Source organism: Colias philodice, chromosome 31 (assembly GCF_061535455.1).
Source record: "Colias philodice isolate Cphi_HAF_F1 chromosome 31, ilColPhil1 Martin Lab GWU primary, whole genome shotgun sequence".
In the NCBI taxonomy this organism is placed as follows: Eukaryota; Metazoa; Arthropoda; class Insecta; order Lepidoptera; family Pieridae; genus Colias; species Colias philodice.
In genome coordinates, this window is record NC_143116.1 from 2,364,483 (window position 1) to 2,388,149 (window position 23,667).

A 23,667-nucleotide genomic window follows, 5' to 3' on the forward strand; every position below is an offset into this window, starting at 1 on the left:
TCAGAAAGTCCTCCCTTTTTTATATTATAAAAACAAACGTGGTAGGTAACGTTTGTTTTTAATAAAGAGCCTTCTGGTTGTTATAGTGATGTCTTAAAGTAGTATTAGTATCTATTATTTGTGAATAAGTGATGGCTATAGACGACCTATAGTGATGTATCATTTGTCCATCTTGGAAATAATAATGCTTTCAGATACCATGTGTTGTAGGGAATGTCGGTTTATGTATAAATGCGTCTAAAAACCATGTACTCTATTTTTGACAAATTTACTTACATTTATAATATGTACCTATGTTTAAAGAATGCAAAGCAATGAAACCTTTTTATTAATAATGAGCGGTACTCGTCGTAATTTCGGAACTCAAAAAATCACATCGGCAATGACCTCCCGTGACCCCGCGTGCTTTTCGGCGGCGTAATTAAGTAGCCAGGTTGAGAACAGGTGGTCGTATGACTCATTGATTGTAATGCAATGTAGCCTCCTGGTAGTCCGGTCAAAATAAACAAAAATATGTGGTAAACTAGTCGAGATTCGCACGGAGCTAGAAATTGGCAGAAATGTTAAATACGCCATTATAGGTTAAATATCAAAAATTCTCTACGATATGTACTAGTTCTGCAAAAAAAGTTATCCAATGTATTAAAACATGTAAAATTATAGTTGTTGTTGTTTATCGTGAAAATAGATCAGGTTTTTCGTTTGTTACTAGATTACGTATGTCGAAAAAGATTGAATGAATTAAAATTGAATGTTTTAAAAATAATTGAATTTATGAACAACTACAATTTTATTTTCATACTAACGACAAAATAACTGTCCGTACAAATGCTGTCGAGTTTCTTAGAATTTAAATTTTCATAGATTTTTCTTAATATCATGTATCATTTTGTAAAGATATTAAACTACGAGCAATTGAAATTAATGCAAATATGACATAACTTGAACAAATAATAAAATCACATAGAAGTACAATATCGTTCTTAATACATTTTTTTCATAATTTACCGTTGCGTTGTTTGTTCAAAATAATGCGGCACTTACATGTGAATAGTAAATTACTGCGTTGATTAGAATTAAACTACTAGAGGAAATTGTGTTTGAACGATTTGTGCTCATTGTTAATGACGATACGGTAAAAATGACCTTGGATCACGTCATTATTGTGTAAGAGTCGATCTTTGATACTTCTATTGATGGTGGGGTAGATTTGAAAAGTGGAAGGAAGCGTAGGTGCAATGAAAAGGTAAATTCATAATTTACCAAGTAAGCAAAACGATAAAAAATATCGATCTCGGTAAAGAAGATGAATTATTGGATGATATATTTTGTAGTAAATTTAGGGAAATTAAGTCAACCCAGCTTTGGAATAAATTTTTAATGTACATTAATAAATGAAGTAATATAAGGCGTACATCTACAAAACGAATTGTGCTTTTGTATTAAAAAAAAGTTGTTTATTGTTTATCCCAATAATATGTAGTCAATCATTATTTGTAAAACAATATTAATTGAACATTTTTCACCGTTTCAGGTACAGGCAACTATCGCATAACAACGAAGAAAAAAGTCTACGCTCAAATTCCGGGATTGACTGGCGAAGCACAGAATTTACAGTACAATCCGAATCAACAAATGGCATATCCACCACAGAATATATACAGTCCACAGACGAATCAAGGAATTCAACTAGGATATGCCACAGATGCACAAAACACATCATACAGTACTGGCCAGGCATCCTATAGTACTGCTGAACTAGTTAACCAGCCACCATACTTCGTTCCAGAAACATTTACGCCAAGTGATAGTAATAATGATGTTATTAAACAAGAATCGAAAATGGAAAAGAAGGAATCGGTGTATAATTTCTTTACACCGGAGTCTAATACAAAATCAAGTCAAGACATACAGTTTGAGACTATGCAACCTAAAACGGAAAGTTTTATTCCTCAAACGGAGCAAAATACTCACTTGGACAATACGCAGCATATACCAGAGAGTTTTGTACATCAAACGGTACAAAATATCCACTTCGATAATACAGCACCTAAAACGGAAAGCTTCGTACAACAGCCGGTACAAAACTCGGCAAATGTGAATGAACAATTCGAGCCTGATGCCTCTATGACTTTTAAACCCATACCGGCACCTACGGCTCAAATCATACCGCCTCCGCCGATGTTTTCAAATGTACCACGCGGTGAAAGCCAAGGTTCTGTAGAAAGGACAGTGCTACCACCTTCAGTTGCGAGACGCATATCAGCAAAACAGCCGGTAATAAAGCAGCAAACACCGCCAATGAACGTACAGGGAAACATATTTGTGCCTACATTCGAACCTCAAGAACAGGGTTCCAATATGCAATCAGAAAGTCAAGTAGCGCAAGGAAATATGTCTATACAACATTCTGTTAGTACAAGCGATACAGTGTTACCACCTAGCAGTTTGTTCGCATCAAATCTGAGCTCTTCTTTTGATATGAACACGGAAACAAATAGTTACAAAGCAGCACCTCAACAAGGAGCCTTTATGCAAACAAACGTACCGCAAACTCATTGGCCAGGAATGAATGTGCAACAACCTACAAATATGCCTTATCCACAATCAACTATCTCGGAACCAACTGTTCTCACTGCGCCAAAATCTGAAACAGAAAGTATTGTGCCACAAGTCTCTAATGCAATGGCAGCGTTTCAATCTAATCCTACACCTTTATATCCTCCTTCAATTCAACTACCGAAAGCTAAAGCACAAGAACATCAATCTTCATCGATACAGCAGCCTATTGACGTCACAAAACCACCTCAATCAGTATTAAATGAACCGCTACCAGTTTTTTATGATCCTACAAAAATGGTTCAACAAAAAACAGAATTAGAAAACCCGCTTCCACCATCTGCTCCTGCAAATGTTAATCAGTATTTTAATCAAAATCCCACACCTTCAGAACCACCAAAAACTGTGATTGAACCGCCCAAAATGACAGGAAATCTAAATCTTAGAATGACGAAGAAAAGACCTCAATATTATTCGGGTCCTATAGAAGGTATAGGCAGTATAAGCAATAATATCAAGCCGACATTGAATCCTGTTCAGGTTGATTCTTTTCAAGGTGCATTATTTACTCCGAGTCAAGAAATTACTCAGAACGTTGCGGAAACACAAAGCAATATACCCAGCATGCCCAGTGTTAATGCATCAACTTTATATGATAGCGCTAATGTTGCATCACCGTATATCCCTCCATCAGTACCATTGCCACCATTTCAAACAAATTATAATACAGCTTTTGACTTAAGCCGACCAACAACAGAACTATACGAACAATCTCCACCGAAACCAGACCCGGAACCAGCTAAAGGATTCGGTTTACTAGGATCTTTAAAATCTAAGCTCGGCTCTATAGACATCAATAAGATCCAAAGTACTGTTACAACATTCTTCGATCCAGCTTACAATGAAAGTAAAGGAGAAACAACTTACAAGCAAGAAACGACTTACGCACCTCAAACGTACGGCAATGACTATTCAAAGGACAGTTCAACATTCGACATTTTCGTTGGTGATTACAATAGAATGCAACCAAGCAACTATCCGGCTAATTATTATAATACTGAATTTCAAAACGCAAATTTTAACGTGCAAGAATCAATGAATGAGCACAAAGATGTGAAACAATCTGTAATGGACATTGGTTGGCGTGATACTTCTTCCGCTTATATAGATCGAAGTGACGTTCAACACCCGAGCTATAGCCAAGCTAATTTAAACACAGTAGGAAGCACAATAGGATCTGGTATTACAACAATGAAAATAACAACTAACGTACAAAGTACTTATAAAAATGATTATAATAACTTTGCAACTTTGGAATATCCCACTGTTACAAGCAATTTAGATGCCACCGTGCCTTATATGGCTGAAAATGTGGTAAAAAAGAGTAGCATACTTACCTTATCATCTGTGCCTAATAAAAATAACCCATTAAGTCTATTCAGCGCACCATTCGTCGCCTCAGAACCCACAAATTTAGATGACAAGATAGTCGAAAGTGTAACCAATTTGGTATTGAATTCTACGCCACAACCGACAGACGACACGCAAACAAGTGATGCAGACAAAATAGAAAAACCGATAAGTGAATTGCTTACAAATCCACCGATTGAAAATACATTCAAACTGTTCGATTCGCATCCATTGCTTCCATCTGATGAAAACGTCGTATCTGAAAAGACTTTTATAATCAAAGACGAAATTGATCCAGAATATGATATAACAACGCAAAATGTATATAGTAGTTTTGAAGACAGTCCCATACATGGTATAAAGACAACGACAATTGAGAATAATTTCAATGTACTGCGCGGTGACGTATCAAAAGACATGAAGGGTAACGATACATTATTTAAATACTTTGATAAGCCAGCGTCAGGATCGTCAGCACATTTATTTGAATTTTCGAGTTTATCAACATCTAGTGTGCCTCCTAATGCTTCCACATTTGATGACCTAAACGCTGTTAAAGACAAACTTGAAAGTTTGGCTTTACACGAATCTCAGGGAAACATATTGAGTGAACCCGCTCAAGACGAAGACGCCTCTGATTTGAATATTTGTGTAACATGCAGAGAAGTCGATAAACCTGAAGAAAAAGACGAGGTCGAAGATCTAACGACTCAGTTAATTGAAAACATAACAGCACCAATTCAACTATTGAATCCAGTTGGTGCAGCCCTGTCTGAAAATGAGCACGAGAATACTCAAGCTGCATCAATCGATCCGCTCAATGATATAGCTAATATTACTGAAGAAGTAATTGACGAAATACCTATACATACAGTTACCGAACTTCTGAATGATGTAAATCTTGATGATTCTTTCCCAAACTATGGTTGGAATACAGCTGATATAAATAATATACTAAATGTTAATAATTTAGTTGAACACGATTACATTCTTGAACCTGATCCCAATGCTATAGGATTTCTCCAAAATAAATCATTATTTTTCGAGAACATACCTAACAATGCAAGTGATGAAATAAAAGCTGAATTCAAAAACTCCCACGAAGAACCGGCCATTATTCCGAGACCAATTAATATACCAGCTGCGCCTGAAGAAGATAATAAATCCGATGAAAGTGGCTTAGATGTTCTATCTATTGAACAAGATGCTAAAAAAGACTTTCCAATTTACGATGACTTCGTAATCGAGCCCTCTGAAACTGACGATGACAAAATAGAATGTATGGAGCGCGAAAAGAGTGCCGAAGATTTCGTTCCAGAAGTTGATTCATTTACTAACAGAGTTGAGAGATTTAAGCAAATGGAAAACGTAGAGGGTGATGAAGTTTTCGAAGCCCAAGCGTTAGTTCCTACGCCACCAGCTGTTCCCTCTACAACCAGTCCTGCTATAACTATAGCGTCATACTTCGATACAGGGAACTATGCTGTCGATAATCACTTCAGAAATTCCCTACCGTCACCTACAGGGCTACAACCTTACACAGGTTTACCCCCACCAATGCGTATACCGCCGGGCTTCGAAAAGGAATTTCATAGACGGCTCAGTGGTATTTCAACGGACAATCTGCCAGCTACATCCCCTGATCACCAGAAACATGTCCCTGATACCACAACACAAACTAGAGGATCGCCTACCGTTACGTTCACTCAACCGCCAGTCACTCAATCGAATGTAACACACACATGCAATGCTACAATAAAACCGACGGTTGCTATAGAATCTATTCTTACCAAGCCTATAGAAGAACCGGTTATAGCTGACGTGGAACGTCTACCCGCATTTTCTAGCCTTACCGGTCAAACTGTTGAAAATAAAGAAGACGTTCCGAAAGTAACTAATGCACCACCACAAGCAGAAGCTGCACCTTTGCCTGATCCTATGAACTTCTTTGCAACAGAAGCTAGCACATCAAACAACGAAGGCGAATATAACAACTTCAGTAGGCTGTCCAGTTATTTCGCATCACCACCAAAAACGGACACCGCGAAGTCTTTTTTTGAATTAAGCCAATCACAAAACCATTATAGACATTCCTCTATGGAAAATGACGTTCGCAATTTCTTCGACCCCAAAACCGACGATACGCACAAAGAATTAGACAAAACAGATGAATCACAAATGAGATATAATGCAAATATGGATTTAATACGCGATCTAGCCAATTACAAGGATCCATCACCTAAAGACGATTTAGTTAGGACGGTTAATTATTTCACAGTAGAATTTGATATGAATAAATCAAACGATGCAATAGGTGAAGCCAGTGACGTTAAAATAACAGACAAAGACGTTAATAGGATACCGGAAAATTCACGTAATGATACTAAGAATGTTCAAGATGTAGTAAGGAAGTGTAAAAATTGCTGTAATCTAAACACGGGGCGTATAGTTAAATTAAATTTGGATTGCGTTGATTGTAAATTTAGGAAGTGTATGGATATTAGTGAAGATAAAAAGGAAGAAGTTGATATGGATGTTAAAAACGAGAGTCACAATCAAAGTGTGACTGTTAATTTTATGGAGCATTCGTTGCGAGAGGATCCGGATGACGGGGTTGCTATATTGTCCGAGGTATATATTATTTTCTTAGTAGAACCTACTTTCTTCTAGGTACGTCTTTTACATTTTTTTTCTGCGGTGCATTTTGATAACTAGTTTTTGAAAAATATTTTCAAAATATTACATTCTTATACCAAACTAGCGGTCCGCCCCGGCTTCGCCCGTGGTACATGTTTACATTTGTCTACATAAGAACCATCCTCGTACTTCAAGGAATATAATAAAAAAGAATTATCGAAATCGGTTCAGCCGATCTCGAGTTATGCGCTTACCAACACATTTTGCGATTCATTTTTATATATAAGAAGATAGTAATAGAAAATTAAAAATAAATATTTAAACCAATTCTTAGTTAATAGTAGTTAATGTTCATTTCATAAACGTAAAAATAATTCGTTTTACTTTGATTTCATTAAGATCAGGCTCATTATCAGTTTTCATAAAGTATCCTACCTATAACTACCTCATAATTTTCAAAATAACTTGCAGAGTCGTGAATTAACATAATGTACCCAGACACTATCTTCTTCTTATATATAAAAATGAATCGCAAAATGTGTTAGTAAGCGCATAACTCGAGAACGGCTGACCCGATTTCGATAATTCTTTTTTTATTATATTCCTTGAAGTACGAGGATGGTTCTTATGTAGAGAAAACGTAAATATTATGTACCACAGGCGAAGCCGGGGCGGACCGCTAGTTGTAAATACAATACAAAATAGACATTATTTCCACCGATATAAAGATCAAATTCCAGAATCGTGCTCTACAATGTACAATACAAAATAAACGTTATTTCCACACATATAAGGACCAACATATCTATTCCAAAGTCGTGCATCAACAGGATGTAACAAGACACTATAATAAATAGAATACAAAATAGACCTTATTACCACCTCATAATTTTCAAAATAACTTGCAGAGTCGTGATTCAACAGGATTTAACCAGACACTATAATAGATAAAATACAAAATAAACCTTATTCCCACCGACATAATGATCAAATTCCAGAGTCATGAATCAACAGAATGTAACAAGACACTATAGTAAATACAATACAAAATAAACCTTATTCCCACCGAAATAATGATCAAATTCCAGGGTCATGAATCAACAGAATGTAACAAGACACTAAAATAAATACAAAGCAAAATAGACCTTATTACCACCCCCATAATGATCAAATTCCAGAGTCGTGCCTCAACAGAATATTCCCCTGTGAAACACCACTGGTTCTACCGCGTGGATAAAGATGGCAACTCCATATGGCGAGGTTTCTCTATGGCTGACTCTATGGCGCTAGAGAATGCTTTTAACAGTCGTAAGTTTTTATTTATTTGATATTTTTTCTATTGCAAGTGTTGAAACTGTTTTGTTTTGACACTTTGTGTATAAAACATAAAGAGTGAAATAGTAGATATAGTTTAAAAAATATGGTCCATGGTCATAATGGTCCTTCGAGCCGGATTATCATCATGTAATAAAAGGCCTAAATGCACACGTCACCTTACTCCATGTCGTGACGGTATTGCCATGACGCGACCTTATAATTTTACTCTCAACACGCCTAAAGAAGTTTCACTTCAAAAATTATCATAAATATAGTTTTTTATACGTAAATTTAAACTTTCAGCGGATCTAACGGACGAAACGCTTGTGCCTACCGACGGGGGGAGGTACGACGTGAACGTTAAAGGGCGGCTCCGTATGCCGGTGTATTGGAACGAGAAACCTACTAATGTTAGACGGTGAGATGTCAAATTTTTCATTATTGTCCTAATAATAAATGCGAAAGTGTGTGATGGATGTATGTATGTTTGTTTCTCGTTCAAAAGAAATACTGAAAATATATGGTTTTGGAAACTTCACCTATATTAATGAAAAATAGAATCAATAACAAGATACTAGGAAAAATCAAACAGAAAAAAGTATAGAAATTTTTGTGTTGGAATTGTAGAGATTTAACTATTAATATGTGTCTTAAAAAATGATGTACCATTACAGATGCAGTTGGTTCTACAAAGGCAACACGGACGCGAGATATGTACCTTATACGGAACCTGTTGCTGAAAAACTTGAGGTAATCCTATGCTACTTAAATTATATATGTACTAGCTGCGTTCCGCGGTTTCACCCGCGTGGCTCCGCTTCTGAAGGTCTTAGCGTGATGATATAATATAGCCTTCCTCGATAAATGGGCTATCTAACACCGAAAGAATTTTTCAAATCGGACCAGCTGCAGTTCAGTTCAGCTTTATAATATTAGTATAGATTTATTTTAGTATTTAAATTCATGTAGCAAAGATTTCCGAATAATACGTAAAAAAATTAATAGGAAATAATGATAAACGAAATTTAATTTTTTATGTGTGTTGGATTACATTTTTTCTTTGTTTTTGAAGTGAAACTTCTTTATCGGGGTTGGAAAAAAATTTAGTGTAACATTTTTTCGTTACGCGTGACATTTTTCCGTTACGCGCCATCTTTTTCTTATCCCTACCACGCGTGATTGACGTACTTCTGTAAAGTTGCATATAGTAAATAATTTTTTGAAAAATAAGGTCATAAAGAAGTTTCACTTCTTACGTGTGTACACTAGTACACGCACACTTTTTTTTTCTTATACAATTTTCGTCCTCTAGGAGGAATATCGTCACGGCGTCACCACCGGTGAATGGCATAGACGTCTGATGTTACCCAACAGTGAGCTCGTGGTGATGCACGGACCAGCGGTGATGGTGCACTTTCTGCAGACGGGAGACAGCTTCAGCAGCAGCCCGGTGAGTGGTGATGATGATAGCAGACCAATAAATAAATAAATAAATATTATAGGACATTATTACACAAATCGACCTAGTCCCACAGTAAGTTCAATTAAGGCTTGTGTTGTGGGTACTAGGCGACGATAAATATAATATTTAATAAATACATACATAGATAATAACACCCAGACCGACAAATAATTGAGTTCATCACACAAATATTTGCCCTGACCGGGGATCGAACCCGGGACCGTCGGCTCAGTAGGCAGTTACTTTACCACTGCGCCAACCGCGTCGTCGCATAGCAGACCAATAGATTGATCACCTATCGATGATGAGATCTATACCGTTCGATTGGTCTGGCAACACTCCAGTTGGTGTGCATAAATAAATAAAATCTTTAAGAAGTGCTTTGTTTACATCTTTGAGGTATGGATATTTTTTATCTTCGTTATTCAATACACTCGAGGTGTCAAAGCGAACTGGTTGACGTAATTTTAAATTTGTAAACAAATCCTGCATAAAATTGATACACATATCCTGCAAATGACAATATGTATTAACCGTTAATGTAGATCAATAACAAACAGGGACCTAGTATAGAACCCTGTGGAACACGTCAATAATTATTAAGATTTTCTCTATTTACGACAACGGTAAATGGAGGAATTTAATGGTTTATCCTATTCTCAAGGTATGAAGTTCTGAACTGAACCTTTAATTTCATAGACATTGAGTATACCAATAAACTTAATGATCTACGCTATCAAATGCTTTGAGAAAATCACAAAATATAATATAACCAAAGCATTATTTGTGTTTTCCATTATTTCCTACCTACATTATTTTCATCTCCTATCCTCTACTTATAATTATTCCAATTTATAAACAAATAAAAACATATCCTACCACATCCTTTTGATTTCCCTTTCCCCTCCTTACACAGTTGTTCACATTCGGCAAGACGGTATACAGGAATCCGCCAAAAATTCGAGTGACAGGTGATCAAACGCAGAAAATAGACCATCTAGTATTCCTAGTGCATGGAGCGGGGGAATATAGGCATCAGAAGGAAAAACTTGTTAGTTCCTAATCTAGATTTCTTTCCTAAAAATTTTGTTAGTATAAAATAGTATACGAAGACGTACATTGAACTTGACTCGTAATCACATTATAAAAGATTAGTATAGCCGTTGACGTACAATAAACAACAATTAAAGATTTAATTGTTTTTGGACTATTGGGTAGCTGAGATTACGTTACCATAGAGATAGATATTACTATAGTTGTTACTAGAGATAGTTTGATGAGACGGAAATCGGCTTTAAAATTTAAGAAAGCGTTGATTCAGTTGTATTATGGAATAGATTGTTTTCTTACAGTTTTTAGGGATTAGATAGAAAATAGATAATAATAAGAATACACAAATTAGTCTACTCTTGCAAACTTAGATTTTCCAGTTAATTACGTTTCCATGACAACGAGCTAACATTTATCCGTCTATCTGTGCACAGTCAGCAACCCGTCCCCGCGTAGTTCGTCGCGGTTGTGTAGAATCGGAAATAGAAGACACAGAGCCATCACACGTCGACCACTTGCTGTTACTGTGCCACGGGGTTGGATCCGCGTGCGACATGCGCATGCGCGCCGTCGAGGCGGTCGGTGAGTTGTTTACTCACTCACTCACACACAAATCGACCTAGTCCCACAGTTAGCTCAATAATTAAGGCTTGTGTAGTGGGTACTAGGCGCCGTTAAATATAATATTTAATAAATACATATGTAGATAACACCCAGACCCAAGAAGAAATAATTGAGTTCATCACACAAATATTTGCCCTGACCGGGGATCGAACCCGGGACCGTCGGCTCAATAGGTAGTTACTTACCACTGCGCCAACCGTGTCGTCAAACATTCTCTCTGTAGAATAGAATACACAGAGTAATTTGAATTTGAATAATGAATGAACGAAATAATGATAGAAGGAATGCGTGAACAAACGAGCAAACAATCAAATAAATGAAATAGTGAAAATTTATTATTATGATGATATGTATGTATTAATTAATGAACAAGGGTGAAAAACTTGAATGAATGAACGAAGCATCGAAAGAATAGTGTACGTAGGAATGATTGAAAGAGAACGAATGAACGAAGGAACGAAAATGTGCACAAATGAACGAATGAGTATGTATATGATTCCTACATACACTCAGGGCCGATTTTTCAATGCTTGGATAAAACTTATCCGTCCAATAAAGTATTACACAATAATATTAAAATGTCATGTAAACTGTCAAATACGAGCAATTAGAATACATTTTTAAAATGGTAGTTTTATACATTATTCGACGAATAAGTTTTATCCAAGCATTGAAAAATCGGCCCTTATTCGTATATCATAACAAATAAAGTTTTAAGTGGTTAGGTCAGATTTTTATTTATTATTGACTAGCGGTCCGCCCCGGCTTCGCCCGTGGTACATGTTTACGTTTTCTCTACATAAGAACCATTCTCGTACTTCAAGGAATATAATAAAAAAAGAATTATCGAAATCGGTTCAGCCGTTCTCGAGTTATGCGCTTACCAACACATTTTGCGATTCATTTTTATATATAAGAAGATTACTCGATGTTATTTTCAACACCAAACCTATCATTATACATGTTAAAATTTACAACACTTTAAGATCTTTTTTCTATAGGGCATGATTTTAATTTGTTTTATTATTTTAATTTATAGTAAACGACTTTCGAACAACGAGTCTACAATTACTGCAGTCGCATTATAAGAATTCTTACGACAGCGGACTGGTTGGGAGAATCGAGGTATGTTCATGTTTTAGTAATTATTTATTTGTTGATAAAATTTAAGGTTTAATAATTAATGTATTTGACATTTTTTTATGATTTCTTGATAAAACGTTAATGGTAATATGTTTTGATGAAGAAATAATACTGCCCTTACTAGATCATAATTGTATTTAAAAATTGGTTGTCTGTAAAGTCGGTTTACTGACGATAGTTGAACGTGACAACGTCCGATTGTGCTTCTTTGTCGCTCGTTCCGCGCTCTCGCTTGCACTTCAAGCCTTACATGGAACGCCTCAGAGCGAGGTAACGCCGCATGATTCATGTTTTTTCGTGCGTGCAGCCGGCTCTATCGAATTATAAGACGTTGTCACGTCAAAACTATAAAATAATTGTATCATGAAAGGTAGCTTATAAAAGTAGTATTATGCTTTCTATTATTTGTATCATACATCTTTTGCAGACCAGCTTTTTAGACTTAAGTTGCGCTGGAGTGTTTTTTAACCAAATCCAAATTTTATTTTTGAATCCTACTTTTCTCATTGAGATAATATTACTACGTATGGAGGAGACACCACGAACAAAATCTGTGCGCCATTTTTTTGCTCTAACTAAGTTTTAAAAATTATTATCTAGTTAGGTACTTACCGATGAAAAGTTATGTTAGTCACTTTTCCGTATTATTTGTATTATTTGTGCAATATCGTAACACACACGAAGGCATATTTGATGCGTTTCACTTTAAAACAAATAAAAAATGAGCGTGCAGTTACGCCATATGGCGTATGTTGAGCGGAACATAAGTGATGTAGGCGGTGTCGTCTCCATATGTATATCTCAATGACTTTTCTTCCTCATTTCTATTCTTTAAAATTTTCCCATAAAACAGGTGTTACCAATATCATGGCACGCACGTCTACATTCATCGGAAACGGGTGTCGACACACGCTTGGCCAATGTAACGCTAGAGAGTATACCGTGGTTGCGAGGCTTCGCTAACGACACGTTACTCGACGTGCTGTTCTACACTAGCCCCGTCTTCTGTCAGGTGAGTGTGGACAGACGGACAGACAGACTAATAGTAGATACAGATAAAAAAAACTGTGCAAAAAGATAGACAAACGGACATAAGAAGTAGTACGCAGTGGGAAGAGGGGATAGCAGTTGGGAGATGGCAGACGAACAGAATGACAAATACATAATAATAGACAGATAATATTACAGACCATATTATTCGCTTTGTACTACTAGGTATTAAATGAAATAGGTAATAAGAATTTGTAATAGGACATTTAAGAGACAGACAACGACAAATATTACATACTAGCTGCTCCGCGCGGTATCACCCCCGTGGCTCCTCTCCTGTTGGTCTTAGCGTGATGATATATTATAGCCTATAGCCTTCCTCGATAAATGAGCTTAGAGTTAGATATAACACCGAAAGAATTTTTCAAATCGGACCAGTAGTTCCCGAGATTAGCGCGTTCAAACAAACAAACAAACAAACTCTTCAGCTTTATAATCTTCTTATATATAAAATTCTCGTGTCACAATGTTAGTCTGCATACTCCTCCGAAACGGGTGGACCGATTCTCATGAAATTTTCTGTGCATATCGGGTAAGTCTGAGAATCGGCCAACATCTATTTTTCATATGTACCACGGGCGAAGTCGGGGCGGACCGCTAGTATTAGTATAGAAGGATAATTGGGCCACTCTCCTCTCCACTCTTGGGTACTCTCCTAGACTATAATACCACATTTATTTATATTATTCTTTTATCTATATTTCAGACGATAATAGACACAGTGTGCAGCGAAATGAACAGAATATACCACCTTTTCAAGAAGCGAAACCCGGATTTCGACGGTGGAGTCTCTCTGGGTGGACATTCTTTAGGCAGTGTTATATTATACGATTTACTTGGTCATCAGTTACCTGAGGTTAGTATTTACCGATTACTAGTTTTCCACCCGCGGCTTTGCCCGCGTTTTCAAAGAAAAACCCCCTTTCCTGTGGGATTTCTGGCTATTTGTTATTCTGGGTCTTCAGTTACCTACATACCAAATTTCATTGAAATCGGTTCAGTAGTATTTGCGTGGAAGAGCAACAAACATCCATCCTCACCAACAGAGGATGAGATGGATATAGCGTTTTTATGGAATTTTAGTATATAATTTATTAGGTTTGAAACAAAGCGGGTGAAGCCGCGGGCGGAAGGCTAGTAGCATTTAAAAAGGTAGTCAAAAATAAGACGGATACCATTCTAAAATATCAAACATACTCAACGTTAATAATCAAGTTTTCACTTCTGCCGGCACTCCCCCAGTGCAACCCGTTTTTTTTGACGTGACAATGTCTTATAATTCGATAGAGTCGGCTGCACGCACGTAAAAACATGACTCATGCGGCGTTACCTCGCTCTGAGGCGTTCCATGTAAGGCTTGAAGTGCGAGCGAGAGCGCGGAATGAGCGACAAAGAAGCGCAATCGGCCTTAAGACGTTGTCACGTTCAACTATCGTCAGTAAACCGACTTTACAGACAACCAAATTTTTTTTCTTATTTACAGATGTCATCACAGAATTTGACGGAAAAATCGTACGTGCAAGGCTACGCGGGTGCGGGACAGCCTATGGTCAAATATCCCAAATTGGATTTTCATCCAGAAATGCTTTTTGCTTTGGGCAGTCCTATAGGTAAATATAGTGTTTCTAATTATATTAATATATATAAATCTCGTGTCACAATGTTTGTCCTCAATGGACTCCTAAACCACTTAACCGATTGCAATAAAATTCGCACACCATGTGCAGTTCGATCCAACTTGAGGATAGTTTAAACATGTAGGTACCACGGGCGAGGCCGGGGCGGACCGCTAGTATTTAATTTATATTTTTTTAGCATTAAAACTTAATCACCTACAAATGGTTAAAACATGATATTTAGTTGGGACCAACCAAAAGCATTAGCTTTCAAATAAAAAAGAGCGTGTGTGCACACGTGTCAGAAGTGAAACTTCTTTCGCAAGAATCAAAGATACCAAAATCGTCGCCTTACTCCATGACGTGACGGTATTACCATGACGCGACCTTGAAATTTTACTCTCAACGCGCCCAAAGAAGTTTCGATTCAATATTCAACGGTTCACCGAATAGATATTTACAAGTTACAAATACGAAAAAAGACCGTGTGTCGTGTCACACGTGTCAGAAGTGAAACTTCTTTGGCAAGATTCAAACAAACTTTACTCGCCTATAGAAGTTTCACTTAAAAAATATTAAATCTTTTGAAATCTACTTGAAAATCTTTTCTGAATGTACTTTTTTTGATGTTACTTAAATATTTATTTATTTATTTCAGCTATTTTCGAGTGCATACGCGGCGTGGAGTTACTAGGCGAGAAATTCTGTCTACCGACTTGCAAGAATTTCTTCAATATATTCCATCCATACGATCCCATAGCTTACCGGTAAGTTTTATCTTCTTCTTATATATAAAAATGAATGGCAAAATGTGTTGGTAAGCGCATAACTCGAGAACGGCTGAACCGATTTCGATAATTCTTTTTTTATTATATTCCTTGAAGTACGAGGATGGTTTTCATGTAGAGAAAACGTAAATATATACCACGGGCGAAGCCGGGGCGGACCGCTAGTTCATTATAAAATGATTTTATAAATAATCTTTATTGAAGTGAAACTTCTTTATCGGGGTTGGAAAAAAAAATTATTGTAAAACTTTTTCGTTACGCGTGACATTTTTCCGTTACGCGTCATCTTTTTCTTATCCCTACCACGCGTGATTCGACGTATTTCTGTAAAGTTGCATATAGTAAATTATTTTTTGAAAAATAAGGTATATAAAGAAGTTTCACTTATTACGTGTGTACACTAGTACACGCACATATTCTTTTTTACTTCTAGAAATTACGAAATGTTCATAATTTACCTTGAATTAAAAATAAACAACATTCATTCGTTCAGTTCGAGGCATTCATCCGGTCACTAATTCATTCGTTCATTCATTCATTTATAAATGTTGTATTTTCCAGAATCGAACCAATGATAAATCCAGTGCTGAAAGACGTCAAGCCGTATTTGATACCGCACCACAAGGGGAGGAAAAGGATGCATTTAGGTAAGTTTTCAATATAATTACATAGTAGTCTTTAATGATAAAAAACATAAAAAAGAATCTCCTCAAAAGTAAACATCCTCTCATTTTCTAGTGGGTTTCATCCTACTGTGATTTTTTTTGTTTCAAACATCGGCCCTTTTCTAGTGAGTTTTTACACTCGTACATAGTTTTTTATTCCGAATCGGTGGATTAAAAAAAGAAATTAAAATAAAAAGTTGTGGGTTTCAGATATTTTTAACATGTAATATAAATAAGTAATTAAAATTCGTTGTTTAGCTTATAGCACAGTGTACAGTATGTATTGTATTATTTGGATATTTTTAAAGACACATTTTTTAAAATAAAATATGTTTACGAGTGAACTTCATTTCTTACATAAACAAAAGCCATTTAAGATTTTGAATTAGATCTAACTTAATTATTTTTTCTTTTTACTATTATTTACAGAATTAAAAGACACGATGACCAGATTCGGTGCGGATATAAAGCAAAAATTAATAGAGTCAATAAAGAGCACTTGGTCCAGTATGTGGAAAACGCAGCCGCCGCCGAGTGACCAGCTTGAGAAGGTTTGTATGTTTGTATGTATGGATGTATGGATGGATGGAAGAAAGAATAATAGAATTAAGAGGAACATTTTGTCTCATACAGAAGATAGAATAGTTATAAAAAAAAATATAGATGGTAGCATAAATACTTTATTTGAACGCATACAGTACATCCATACTAATATTATAAATGCGAAAGTAACTCTGTCTGTCTGTCTGTTACTCAATCACGCCTAAACTACTGAACCAATTTGCATGAAATTTGGTATGGAGATATTTTGATACCCGAGAAAGGACATAGGCTACTTTTTATTGCGAAATATGTACCACGGGCGAAGCCGGGGCGGACCGCTAGTTTTAAATAAGCAAAACAGCCTTATCGTTAGGCAGCGATCTCTACCAAGCAACCCTTAAATTATAGGAAATAAACAAAGCAAAACGTGGGTGAGCAAAAACAAGGCAATACAAAGATGTGTATGTTTGAATTTTTATGCGTGGATGTTTGTATGTTTGTAACACTCATGTTGAAATAATTATATAAAACTAGCAGTCTGCCCCGGCTTCGCCCGTGGTACATATTTACGTTTTCTCTACGTAAGAACCATCCTCGTACTTCAAGGAATACAATAAAAAAAAAATTAAAGAAATCGGTTCAGCCGTTCTCAAGTTATGAGCTTACCAACACATTTTGGGATTCATTTTTATATTATAGATAGAAGAAAATTTCTCTTTCAGGTTGTCGAAGAAGAGATGGAGAAAGAAGAATTGATAGAAGATTGTAAAGAAGAAGTTAGTGAAGAGCCACAGGTGAGGTTTTTTTCATTTATTATTTTCTAGGAAAGTAGTAAAAAAACATATTACGATAAAAAATTTTATATTATAACTGATGTATATTTAATAACTAGCTGTTCCCCGCGGTTTCAATCGCATTGCTCCGCTCCTGTTGGTCTTAACGTGATGATATATAGCCTATAGCCTTCCTCGATGAATGGGCTATCTAACACTGAAAGAATTTTTCAAATCGGAACAGTAGTTCCTGAGATTAGCGCGTTAAAACAAACAAACAAACTCTTCAGCTTTATAATATTAGTATAGATTATTCTTCGGAAATAACTCTGTATATTGATAAAATCTGTTTTTTTTTTCCATTTCTTAATTTTTTTATTGTCTGTCTGTTTCTAGGCGACCCCTGAAATGCTAGGCCGTCTAAACGACGGTCGTCGTGTAGATTATGTGTTACAAGAGGCGCCGTTTGAAATGATCAACGAGTATTTGTTCGCTATGACGTCACACGTGTGCTATTGGTGAGATTTTGTTTGTTTTTCTGCACATACAGACCATGACTTGCGAAATGCTGACTCGATTGTGCGATGCAAGAAGTTTAGTTGGAGTGATCAACGAGTATCTGTTCGCTGTGGGTTAGGTTAGGTTTTTGTAAAAAAATAAAAATAATGCCAATGCGCTGTTCCTTAATTTGTAACTATATACCTACTTTAAAAAATGTCAGTTTGAAATAAAGATTGTTTTTTTAAAAATTCCAAAAATACTGTTATGTGAACCCATTTTTTGGGTAAAAAATGGGTTTCATATTAATCATTCATATTAATTTAGAAAATTTACCTTCTTTTCGTATAAGTAGGTAAAGATTATGATTTCTATAATAAAAACTCTCTATATATCAAAATGAATCCCTATTTCCCTTGGTTACGGCATCACGCGTGAACGGGTTGACCGATTTCGATATTTTTTTTGGAATATTCCTATTGTACATGTTTACGTTACTCCATAATATTATATTATTACTAGCGGTCCGCCCCGGCTTCGCCCGTGGTACCTACATGTTTAAACTATCCTATCTCTCAAGTTGGATCGAACTGCACATGGTGGGCGAATTTTATTATAATCGGTTGAGTGGTTTAGGAGTCCATTGAGGACAAACATTGTGAGAGATTTATATATATGTATTAAGATGGAGTAACGTAAACATGTACCACGGGCGAAGTCGAAGCGGACCGCTAGTTTACTATATTTTTAACCAAAAAAATCCACTTTTACAGGGAGTCAGAAGACACAATATTATTAATATTACGCGAAATATATTCGTCGCTTCGCGTGCAACCCGACTGCAGTCTGCCGCAACGCAATATGACTGTACAACGGACTAGGATTACTCATGTACGTATTATTATATAGATTTATATTTATTTACTAGCTGCGCCCCGAGGTTACACCCGCATTGCTCCGTTCCATTTAGTCTTAGCGTGATGATATATAGCCTATAGCCTTCCTCGATCAATGGGCTATCTAATACCGAAATAATTTTTCAAATCGGACCAGTAGTTCCTGAGATTAGCGCGTTCAAACAAACAAACTCTTCAGCTTTATAATATTAGTATAGATTATATTACTTTACATTATAAAATTACTATAATTTTACAAAAACCTACATTATATACCAAAATATAAGTGGTACCTACTTTATGTAACAAAAAGTAGCGTATATATCAATAGAAAAAAAAACTCACTACAATTTGCACTAAAATATACTTACACTAACACTGCACTTTACACTTACACTTATACAATACGCGTGCAGTCCGACTGCAGTCTGCCGCAACGCAATATGACTGTACAATGGACTAGGATTACTCATGTACGTATATATATATATTTAAATCTTAATATATATAAATCTCGTGTCACAATGTTTGTCCTCAATGGACTCCTAAACCACTTAACCGATTATAATAAAATTCGCACACCATGTGCAGTTCGATCCAACTTGAGAGATAGGATAGTTTAAACATGTAGGTACCACGGGCGAAGCCGGGGCGGACCGCTAGTTTGTTTATATATTTTACATAAAACTGTGGAAAATACCATTTAACATGCAAAAAAGCCAATAACTTTTAAAATTATCTTTAATATATACATACATTATAATTATACTAGCTGTTCCCCGCGGTTTCACCTGCATTGCTCCGCTCCTGTTGGTCTTAACGTGATGATATATAGCCCATAGCCTGCCTCGATAAATGGGCTATATTATAAAGCTGAAGAGTTTGTTTGTTTGTTTGAACGCGCTAATCTCAGGAACTATTGGTCCGATTTGAAAAGTTATTTCGGTGTTAGATAGCCCCTAGATTACCCTTTATTACATAAAAGAAAGGAAAAAAGCATTATAACATACATTATAGAAAATAACGTTTTGTTAATGAATAAAATTCTCTTCTTTCAGGATGGTGTTACAGTATCCACTTCTATAGGTAAATGTACATTATTGTTTTTTAAATTATATACTTTGACATTTTATGAAAGATTTCTTGAAACACTTACTTATAACTTTTTAATATAAATTATATAAAAAATAACGTCCGTTTAAACTGGGTCAAAATCGAGTCTAAAGCGAGTGTGTTAAAAAAAATTGAAGTTTTTATAATACGTTTTAATTTTTATTTTCAGAATCACCTTCCACTAGCCGCGGTGCAACATAATAGTTTTGAATAAAACAACGACCAAACATGACGAAAAAATGGAAAAAATTAGGAAAATTCATTTTTTAAATGTAATAAAATTTATGACTTCAATGTGTTTATTAATGGTTGTAGTTAGTATAGTTTGTGTTAGTTTTATTAAAAATATTATTTTTTATATATATATTTATCCATTTTTAATTAAATTATATGTTTTTTTTTTGACAAGCTTATGTGCATTTATTTATTTTATGGTGCAAATTTCATCCAATTTAGTTGAGCCGTTTTGTAGTTAATGAAACTGACACAAGCTAGGAATATTGTATGATTTAAATTAATCGGTAATTCGATTATTTTTACATTAATACTCAGGAAACGATATAACCTAAAATTAAGGATAATAGGAAATTTTATTACTTTTTGTGACAAAATTTGTTCTCAAATGTCTACCTTTATGTACTTCTTTTCTTTAAAACAAATTATTAGTTAATAAAATGGAAAATTTTTAGGAATTACATCAGAAAAACAAATATTTTTCATAATTTTTGTCGAAGATATTTCTAATTTCTGAAATAGTAATATGTCCAAAATATAGCCTATAACCTATATAATAAAAATTAATTACATACAGATAAAAATACACTTATATAAACTGCTAAGAACTTCTAGGTTTTTTTCCGAAAGATTTTTAGTCTGTAAATTTTCCATATTTTTAGTCTGAAAAAAAGGTTATTTTTTACTAAAGTATAAAAACAGGTAATCTCAATATTTCTATAATAATAGAACAGTCTAAAGATATTTTCCAATCTAAATTTTTTAACATTCAAAGTCTTCATAGAAAATTTTTAAAACGGGTAACGTTTTACTTTTTGGACAATCCAATAAAAATAGAAATAAAAATCATTCTTATTCGCCAGAAGATTACGCTCAAAATATTTATTTCATATTTATTATGTACACAAAACAGTAAAAACAAAGAATAACTAAAATTAATCTGTCCAATAAAAGGCATAGTTTACTTGTAGTGTACTGTTTAGCTATCGGTTTAAATGTGTTGATTTTGGCGACAGTGGTTTTCACACTAATTATGACAATATAGCAGTTCTATTTGTTATTACTGTTCTGTGATTATGTATATACGAATATTTTTAAACCCCGCTAGGTTTAAATAGCGAATAATTATGTATTTTAACCGATATGAAAACAAATAACTAGGTATCTCTAATAATAAAATGAATAATACAATTTAAATCATCTGAAGTTTGTAATATTAGTTTATTTTTTGGTAAAACACAGAAAAACCTCTTTGATTTTAATATTTTAAATGTAAAGTTTTATTACCATCATAAAACTTATTAAAAAAGCAGACAATAGGATAGTTTAAAAAAATTTTTCGTTCCACTGATTTTCAGTTAAATTTGTAATACTTATATAAAACAATTTAACTTGATAATAATATAATAAGAAATACGACGGCAATTTTTTATAAATACATAATATTATAGCTTAATAAAAACCTTTAGCGCTTATCATAAGTCATAAATAAAAATGCAAAAAAAAATGTTTAGTTATTTTGAGTGGAAATTAATTTTCATTTTTACCAATTATATTGTAATTAGAGAGGTGTAGATAAGCTAAAAAACTGTCTTACCACAAAAAACTTTAGACAGGGTTTAACGTTAAGCGCGGGTTCTCTTTAATCTGGTTTTGTCGTATTTCACATAGACAACTATTAAAGTGACAGATCCCTGGTTTAAAGTTAGATGGTGTTTAAATTGTTCTGTGGTAAGACCATGAAAAGCCAGAATTGTCTCCCTTTCGCTTAGTGTGCCGTTTTTGAAGGTCGAATATTATTTTGTAACAGTACATTTACATCAAACGAACATAGATCTAGAGCAAGAGCAATCTATTGTGATCTTTTAGTGTAAACGAAAATTCGTATTCAGTGTTGTTCAGTATTAGAACATTGCATAGAATCTTTTCGAACGCACTAAGAACAACGAAAGAATGCTCTACGCCTGTTTAAACTAAAATAATTTGACATAGTGGGGTTAGAATGAGCATTCGCTCGTTTGACATAAATGCACCGTAACATAATATTATACCTACACCCTTTAGCGCGTCACACACGGTGAAGATACTATAATATTTTATCTTAAGATACTGTTATATTTTATATTACAGTATCTTAACGCATCCGGTATCAGCGTTCGGACCATCATTTTTCTTTTTGTCATTGCGTACTAAGACTCCTGTAGAACCGCCATCCTGTTACAAATGACCCACAAAATTTCGCGTCATTTGTAACAGGATGGCGGTTCTACAGGGGTCTTAGTACGCAATGACAAAAAGAAAAATGATGGTCCGAACGCTGATACCGGATGCGTTAAGATACTGTAATATAAAATATAACAGTATCTTAAGATAAAATATTATAGTATCTTCACCGTGTGTGACGCGCTTTTTACTTATATAATATCTTTGATATTTTCCCCATCCATTGGTTATATTGGAAACTACCTGTATAAAATAAGCATTTGTCAAAAAATAAATAAATAAGACCTTTAAAAAGGTTGCGTTTTTTTTTAAATTTTTATTTGAGTGTCATGGGAATGGTGCGTTATTTTTTTCTGTTACATAAAACACAATTGTAAATATTTCTCGTAGGTGAAATGCAGCTGAATATAATTTATTTTTACTTTAAAAGGTCCTTTTATAAACATTGAGGAGAGAAAATAAAAAATAAATAATTTAGAATTGTTTTCGTTTTTAATAAATTGTATGTGGATATTTCCAATAAATAAAATAAGGGCTTGTTTCTTTTAAACGTTTTTAACGTCATTATTTAGGCATTACTTATAGAAAAATCTACATATGATTTGTAGTTTTTTTGAAATAGAAAAAAATGTTGAAATAAAAGAAAATGTTGATTTCTTCAAATTGGGTTAATTATTGGAATAATATAATTTAAAATGAGTATAAATGGCCATTATCTCCATAATATTGAATTTTCTAATAGAACAGTTATTTTGGCAACATAACGCCCTTTTTTTACTAAAAGGACTTAAGTTTAAAAATTTTGCATTCCTTTGTTATATAATATTCAGATTACAATTATTTATTTATAAAATTGGTTGTTATTTAAATAAATATTATTAGAGTATGAATATCAAATGATTTTTCAAGATTTTTTTTCACATTTTCGGTAAACTATTTAGTCAAGATAATCTTTTATTATTCTTATATTTTTTATAAGATATTTATACTCTAATAAATAATGAGTTCATAACATGTAACCATTTTATTTATTTTCGTTGTTATTGTAGTTAGTTATTGCAATTAT

General features: G+C 34.5%; 1 protein-coding gene across 1 annotated transcript in view; it reads left to right on the plus strand.

Annotated features, from left to right (window-relative positions):
• Positions 1-22,435, plus strand: part of PAPLA1 (Phosphatidic Acid Phospholipase A1) — a 92,432-nt gene extending 69,997 nt beyond the window's left edge. The window contains exons 3-20 of the mRNA XM_089713807.1: positions 1,535-6,600; positions 7,785-7,914; positions 8,227-8,341; positions 8,598-8,673; positions 9,236-9,373; positions 10,870-11,017; positions 12,099-12,184; positions 13,056-13,214; positions 13,959-14,108; positions 14,736-14,862; positions 15,527-15,635; positions 16,218-16,303; positions 16,751-16,872; positions 17,587-17,658; positions 18,034-18,155; positions 18,909-19,026; positions 20,090-20,117; positions 20,314-22,435. Of these exons, the coding sequence (XP_089569933.1) occupies positions 1,535-6,600; positions 7,785-7,914; positions 8,227-8,341; positions 8,598-8,673; positions 9,236-9,373; positions 10,870-11,017; positions 12,099-12,184; positions 13,056-13,214; positions 13,959-14,108; positions 14,736-14,862; positions 15,527-15,635; positions 16,218-16,303; positions 16,751-16,872; positions 17,587-17,658; positions 18,034-18,155; positions 18,909-19,026; positions 20,090-20,117; positions 20,314-20,345 (6,884 nt within the window). The 3' untranslated portion in view covers positions 20,346-22,435. The remainder of the gene's footprint in view (positions 1-1,534; positions 6,601-7,784; positions 7,915-8,226; positions 8,342-8,597; positions 8,674-9,235; positions 9,374-10,869; positions 11,018-12,098; positions 12,185-13,055; positions 13,215-13,958; positions 14,109-14,735; positions 14,863-15,526; positions 15,636-16,217; positions 16,304-16,750; positions 16,873-17,586; positions 17,659-18,033; positions 18,156-18,908; positions 19,027-20,089; positions 20,118-20,313) is intronic.
• Positions 22,436-23,667: the final 1,232 nt, after the last annotated feature.